This window comes from Zerene cesonia, chromosome 1, assembly GCF_012273895.1.
Source record: "Zerene cesonia ecotype Mississippi chromosome 1, Zerene_cesonia_1.1, whole genome shotgun sequence".
Taxonomy (NCBI): Eukaryota; Metazoa; Arthropoda; class Insecta; order Lepidoptera; family Pieridae; genus Zerene; species Zerene cesonia.
In genome coordinates this window covers 2,938,915-2,946,697 of record NC_052102.1, presented here as the reverse complement: position 1 = coordinate 2,946,697, position 7,783 = coordinate 2,938,915, and the positions used below count along the sequence as shown (strand labels likewise).

General features: G+C 31.9%; 2 protein-coding genes across 2 annotated transcripts in view; one reads left to right on the top strand and one right to left on the bottom strand.

Moving 5' to 3' along the window:
• The first annotated feature begins 520 nt into the window (after positions 1–520).
• LOC119830971 (myrosinase 1-like) lies at positions 521–2,706 on the top strand. Its single transcript, XM_038354200.1, has 6 exons — positions 521–543; positions 664–794; positions 890–1,551; positions 1,663–1,977; positions 2,183–2,421; positions 2,544–2,706. Exons 1-6 carry the CDS (start codon positions 521–523, stop codon positions 2,704–2,706), a joined length of 1,533 nt encoding a protein of 510 aa, XP_038210128.1.
• Positions 2,707–3,892: 1,186 nt separating this feature from the next.
• The window catches only part of LOC119828937 (lactase-phlorizin hydrolase-like), a 6,845-nt gene continuing 2,954 nt past the window's right edge, over positions 3,893–7,783 (bottom strand). Inside the window, 7 exon segments of the mRNA XM_038351266.1 lie at positions 3,893–4,055; positions 4,274–4,512; positions 4,592–4,903; position 5,199; positions 5,238–5,640; positions 5,712–5,839; positions 7,408–7,591. Of these exon segments, the coding sequence (XP_038207194.1) occupies positions 3,893–4,055; positions 4,274–4,512; positions 4,592–4,903; position 5,199; positions 5,238–5,640; positions 5,712–5,839; positions 7,408–7,591 (1,430 nt within the window).

The window sequence follows — 7,783 nt, the reverse complement described above, 5'->3', positions numbered from 1 at the left end:
AAAATATATAATTAGAATTGTTGTGCTTATCGAAGTTGCGTGATCGCGGCGGATCGACGATGTGATGCTGATATTATTTGAAATATATTTATTATATGAATAAATATCTTTAATGTACATGTTCGTATTTATTCTACTCCTCAACTTACACGTGTTTAAAAAAACACAAGAAATAAATATTTATTTACAATTGCCTATAGTATGTAGGTAGATAGGTATGGATGTCTTTTAAATTGTATATTTAGCTATAAGCTTGTGAAATATAGATATATAGTGTGAGTTATATAATATAATTTAACTGCTCTGCGAAATGTTGAAAGTTATTATTACCTACGAGATCCATTATCAGAAGATGAAAAACAATGATCCGGGAGATAAGTGTTTTATTTACAAAACAGACTTCCGATATGTCGATCATTTAGACATTTCTTATCGTAAAACATATAGAACAATTTATTATACTGTATAAAAGAGAAACATTATGATCGATTCATCACTTCTATAGGAGTCGGTTACAATAATGTTCCGACTTATTGGAGTTGCGTAAGTATCATTTTATATTTCACAATCACATTCGAGAAAACTTGCACTTAACATCCTATTGTTTTCTAATAAATATATTCTCAAGTTCATAAAAATTAATGGCTGTTTGGTAATTTGTAGAGTGTTGCTGCTGGTGTTTTCATCAGCGAGTGCAAAAAGTGCTCGTCATGAAGTGCGGAAATTTCCAGACGATTTTCTGTTTGGAACAGCAACAGCATCATATCAAGTTGAGGGAGCTTGGAATGTTGATGGTAAACATATTAATATTACAACGTTCTATTATCAACAATAAGTTTCAAGTGAAAATAAAGTTTGCTTATTATTTTCTTTTACCTTTTATTTACAGGAAAATCTGAAAACATCTGGGATCGCCTGAGCCACACAACTTGCGTTATTAATAACTGCGATACAGGTGATATCGCAGACAATTCATATTACAAATACGAAAGAGATGTTGAAATGATGAGAGAGCTTGGCTTAGACTTCTATAGATTCTCACTTTCATGGACCAGATTATTGCCCACCAGTTTTCCTGACCACATAAACGAAGCTGGAGTCAATTACTACAATAATTTAATAAATGAAATGCTCAAGTATAATATTAAGCCAATGATTACTCTGTACCACTGGGATTTGCCACAAAAACTACAAGACTTGGGCGGCTGGACTAATCCACACATCGTCGATTGGTTTGTGGATTATGCAAGAGTTGCTTTCGAATTGTTTGGAGATAGAGTTGATACATGGTTTACTATTAATGAACCGAGAGAAGTTTGCTATCAAGGATACGCTGCGAGTACTAAAGCACCTAACCTAAATATCACAGGGTATGGTGAATACCTTTGTGCTAAAAATTTATTGGTGGCTCATGCAAAAGTCTATCACATGTACCATAATGAATTTAAATCAAATGATGACAAACAAATCGGTATTGTATTTAGTATACGTTGGTTTGAACCGGAATCCGAGGAACATATACAAGCAGCAGATGAAGTGTCACAATTCGAGGTAATTTGTCCTTTAAATAACCATTAACCATTTCAATAATTATTTGTTAGTATTGCGTGTTCATTTTATTATACATATTATTATGTAAAATTAATTAGCTGATATTTTTAGTGGGGTCAATATGTCTACCCTATATACTCGGAGTCTGGAGACTGGCCACCGGCAATGAAAGAAAACATCGCTGCCAAGAGTGCAGCACAAGGATTTTACAGATCGCGTTTACCAGAATTTACGGAGGAAGAAGTGTCTATGATCAAGGGCAGCTCTGATTTCTTCGGCCTCAACCATTACACGACGTTATTAGTTTATAGAAATGAGTCCGTGAACGGATTATACAATTCTCCTTCATATTTAGATGACATTAACGCAGTTATGTACCAACCTTCAGAATGGGAGTTTTCCTATCCCGGTACTACATGGTTAAAGGTATTTTTTTTAACATAAACCAATAATGATTAGCGGTAAGAAACATCCCTATTGTTAGTATTGTCAAATCATCTATGCATATTAAAGTGCATTATTGATATTCCTATTAAATGGATAGAATCAAGAAATCTTTGAGAAATTTGGTCAGAAACTATGAGGATATTCACTGTCATGTTCTACAAAATTATATCACCTTTCTGTGTAGGTGGTGCCTTGGGGCTTCTACAAACTTTTGACTAAAATAAAAGAGGACTTTGGCAACCCTCCCGTGTACATAACTGAAAACGGGTGCTCCACTACTGTTGGTCTTGAAGATGATATGCGAGTTTCATACTACAAGCAATACCTGAGTGCTATGTTAGACGCAATGGAAGAAGGATCTAATGTAAAAATTTATACTGCGTGGAGTTTAATGGACAATTTCGAATGGTACTTCGGATATGAGTAAGTAAAATCTTTACATATGTAATCTAAGAGAAACTCTTGATTTTAAAAGTATATATAATACAATAATTGGAATCTTAATAATTTTGTTATATTTAACTAAATTTTGAAAATAATTACAGCGATCGTTTCGGTCTATATGAAGTGGACTACGATGACGAGGAGCGCACGCGCACGCCCCGCAAATCCGCCTATTTCTATAAGGAGCTTTTACGTACGCGCGCACTCGACGTACACTATGAACCTGATATGTCTGTTCCTATGACGATCGATGAAGGACATTAATCATGATCAATATATTATTTAAATATTAAATCAGAATCAAAGCGGTTTTACTGTTTTATTTAAATATCACACATAACACACATCACATTCAAAAAGGGTTTATATAAACCATTATAGTAAAAAACCTATGTAGATTGCTCTTGTCTTTTATTTGAAAGATAATAGCAATAACTATGCAGCTTATTTAATTGTCAATAAATTAAAGTCCCGGTTTTACAGTTCACACATATATTTCACAACAGTTCCACTCACTGTCAGTTACACCGTCTTTATGGGTAGATAAGTGGGCGATAAATTGGTATGGCCCTATTCGACTCAGGCTTTTTCACATTAGTATCGATCTCGTTTGAATTTGTCGGTAGTAATATTTTAATTACGATACAAAAGACACAATAAACTCTTCATAATTTAGATTCGTCTAACTTTATACATCTTAAATTTAACAAATGATTAAAGAAAACGAAATCTTGTCATTTACATTACTGCAACAACACAATTTCATCTTCCCAAAAACTCCATATCATATCGTATCGTCCATAATCATATCGTAAGTAAGATACTTGAACCAACATGTAAAATCATAAAATGCAGGCGGATCTTTATCTTGTTCAGATAGGTTGACAATTATCTGTTAGTTTATCAGTTTGTCTTTATGGTAGTTATTTATAGTACGTTAGTACTATCACAGATAACATGATACTGTACGTACTGTTAAGTAATCTGTGATTCATGATAATCTTGAAATTCATTGAAGGAGTATAAAGGTACAACACACAAATAAACACATAAAAAACTGTAGTGTATCAATTTAATAATGTTACATGAAACGTTATTTAATCAAAGCTCTGTTAGAAAACTAAAACTTAGTTTTGCTTTTTTATATATTTTCTTTATAAAATATCAACAATCATATGTACATTTATTTCAACGCAACTATATTATCATAAATAAAATGTGACATAGTTTTCAAAGAAATATAACTATATATATATATATATATATATATATATATATATATATATATATATATATATATATATATATATATATATATGTATAATAACATCGAATTGAGAGAATTGCTGTGGAAATAATAGGTATCTAAAGTATTTAAAATAACTTTTTTTTTAGACTATTACTAAAGGTAAAAGAAATTGTTCGCTTCATAGTATATTCATTTATTTTATTAATGTCCCTCATCAATGGCGATAGGAGCTGACATGTCAGGTTCGTAGTGCATGTCTAGAGCCCTTGTTCTCAATATCTCCTTGTACAAATAGGCAGATTTGCGCGCCGTGCGCGTGCGCTCGGGGCTTGTGTAGTCAACTTCATATAGACCAAACCGATCGCTGGAAAAATCATAAAGATCTTAACAAACACTTTAAGCATCTTAGTTGTTTAAAGATCTCGAAAGATCTTCCATGGATTTAGTTTTATGGAAAACAATACAAACAGTCAATATCCTCAAAAAGATTAATTGAATATTATTTCAAGTATAGCATATATATATGTAGAGCAACTAAATACAACAAAAGTTTTAGTGTAACATTGTTATTCAACAACTTACTAGTATCCTTGCATCCATTCAAAATTATCCATAAGGCTCCATGCAGTGTAAACTTGGACATTGGACCCGTCGTCGATTGCGTCAAGCATGGCATTTAAATACATTTTATAATATCTGACCCGGTGGTTATCTTCCAGACCTTCTCTACCTAAACAACCATTTTCAGTTATGTATACTATGGGATTTCCATAGTCTTGTCTTATTTTTGTAAGCAATTTGTAAAATCCCCATGGCACGACCTAAATAAAAGAAGTTGTATTTATTTGCATAGGACAATTGCTAATATATATACATTTATAATAATAAATATTGTAGTACCTTTAACCAGGAAGATCCCATTTCATCTTCAAAATAATTTGGTTGATACGGTATAGCTCCAATATCATCATAATATGAGGGCGATTCAAAATATCCTTCGATAGTTTCATTTCTATAAACTAAATTCGTCGTATAATGATTGATACCAAAAAAGTCTGCGCTGCCTTTAATCATATCTATTTCTTCAGCAGTAAATTCTGGTAACCTGGACCTCATGAAGCCTTGAGCAGCACTTTTCGAAGCTATCTTCTCCTTCATAATTGGTGGGAAGTCACCGGACTCCGAAAATATGGGATGAGCGTATTGACCCCACTAAAACATCAATTTTATTAATACTACGTAAATCCTTTTTAATATTTAGTAAGAAGTATAAAATTACCTTACCTCAAATTGTATCATTTCTTCTGCAGCTTCAATATCATTTTCTGTTTCCGGCTCATACCATGATGCACTTATAACTATTCCAATAGATCCACCTTGCTTGGGTCTAAATTCTTCATTGTACATATGATAAACTTTAGCGTGTGCGACCAACAAATTTTTGGCACATAAATATTCGGCATAACCAGATATATTATATAATGGAGCTAAGGATTGACCTGCGTACCCTTGGTAACAAACTTCTCTCGGTTCATTTATAGTGAACCATGTTTTGACACGATCTCCGAACAATTCAAAAACTATTCTCGAGTAATCTGTAAACCAATCAACCATGTGCGGATTCGTCCATCCACCCAACTCTTGTAATTTCTGAGGGAGATCCCAATGGTATATAGAAATCATTGGTTGAATATTGTACTTAAGCATCTCATTAATTAAATTATTGTAATAATTTACTCCAGCCTCATTGATTTGATCCGGAAAACTTGTAGGAAGCAATCTAGACCAAGAAATTGAGAACCTGTAAAAGTCAAGACCGAGTTCTCTCATCATCTCAACATCTCTTTCATACATGTGATATGAATTGTCTGCAATATCACCAGTGTCGCAATCTCTTACTGTACATGGTTTTGTATGAGTTAGGCGATCCCAGATATTTTCAGATTTTCCTGTAATTCAAATACATTATTAAAAACAATATACCACATGTTGAATACAATAATTTAAACTAAAACATTACCATCTTCGTTCCACGCCCCTTCTACTTGATAAGAAGCAGTCGCTGTACCAAATAAAAAACCTTCTGGAAATTTCCGTACTTCATGACGACTACGTAAATTCGCATTAGCGACAGCGGCCAGGAGCAATCTATTGAAATACAGACAAAATCATATTTTAATAATTAAAGCAATAACTACTAAATATAGAATGTGCTTAACACGTTGTAACTATAAACACATGAAGTTTTTTTAATGTAATGTTTTTAGCTCAAATAACATCTACATTTTATTTCCAATACATAAAACTATTGATTTTTACATAACTTACATAATTCCCGCTAAGCTATGCATATTCGTTAGATGACTCAGTGCTAATGGTACTTCTTAGGATGAAAACTTGTATATAAATACATTTATCAGGTATTTAATAAAGTGATGGACATATCACACATATCAGAAAAACCCTTGCAGCGATCTGTAAACAACAGATATTGGAAATAAAAAAGGGGCGAAGTTCGAGTTGGAAGCGCATACGTTTGGTTCAGTTATAATTGAGATCTTTAAACAGTTATGCAATTTTAATATTTATTATCAATATAAATAATTAATTAAAAATGTTGTATGAGTAGCTATTGACATTACTTTTAAGCAAATTATTTGCTTGCACGTTAGAATTAAATATATAAAAATAAATAAAAATGAGTATTTTATTATAGAAACTACTTATAAAAAAAATGGAAAATATATTTAGAGATTATTTGTGCAACGTGAGTTAATTACAATATGATAGATAGGTAGCGTTATAGTTGACGGATCCGTGACAATACAATAAATTCATGAATTATGCTTATTTTCCTAATTAGGATCGTCAGGATTAAACACAGACAGAGCGTTATTAAGTTACGACAATGTACACAATTTTACTTTAACCACTTCTAAGGAAATCGTGAAAAACTATCCGATTTATAACTACAGAGTTTAAACTTAAAACATATCTATTTCATATGAATTCATTCGGTAGTTACAGAATCCCTTAAGCCAGATAGTGAGACAATATTTTTTAAAGCACAGTTGAGTTACATATCGATTGTTATAATGTCTTTTGTCATATATTACAATGTCAGTTGAGTATCTAAATATGTTTGTTCGTATTTTGAGAAAGCAAATATTGTGTATTATAAATTATAATATTTTTTCTTCTATGAGCATTTTTTTGTGGTTATCCCACTGATTTACTTGTATCATTACGGTTTGTTTTATTCTGGTTCATAATTTCCCTCCGATCCTTTTTATAGTGGTTTTCTAATTTTCATTGTAAAGCATTTAATGGTTGTGTAAAAAATAATTAATAGAAGACTATTTAATGCTACAATTTGTACAAATACTGTACTGTAATAATGCTTTATCACTACTTATTATAAAATAAGTCCTTTGTCGCGTCTGTCTGTCTGTTTTACCTACGCGATAAAATAAAAAAGTATTGTAAATAAATAAGTTTTTTACAGAGCTCCATTCCTTTTACGCCTATGGATAGAGTGGCTCTCCAGGAAGTTTAAGTATAAAATTTGTTATATTCTTGAAAACGCGTGCGAAGCCGGGGGCAATAAGTTAATGCTAAAATAAAACAAAAAACTCAAATTTAAAATATTTCACTCTTAATCAAAACAAAATTATTATACTTCAATTTAATTCCTTAAATGAAATATATTTAAAGACTAGTAGTATCCTTCGTCAATGGTGATAGGAATGGATACGTCAGGTTCATAACTCATGTTGATGCTGCGTGTGCGCAAGATTTCCTTGAAGACGTATGCAGATTTACGTGGAGTGCGCGTGCGATCTGGGTCCTTGAAATCCACGTGGTATAATCCTAGTTTTATGCTGTAAGAAAGAAAAAAGTAATTAACTTTTTTCGCAAAACACGAACCAAAAGAAGAATAAAAATGATACGAAGTTGTAGCAAAAAAAATGCGTATCAATACGTTCCTGTTAAAAAGTAGGCCACTAAATTATAATTTATTTATTTATTTATTTATTTATTTATAAAAAATCACTTGCCATAACAGGACAAGCCCAATGCGACAGTGATACA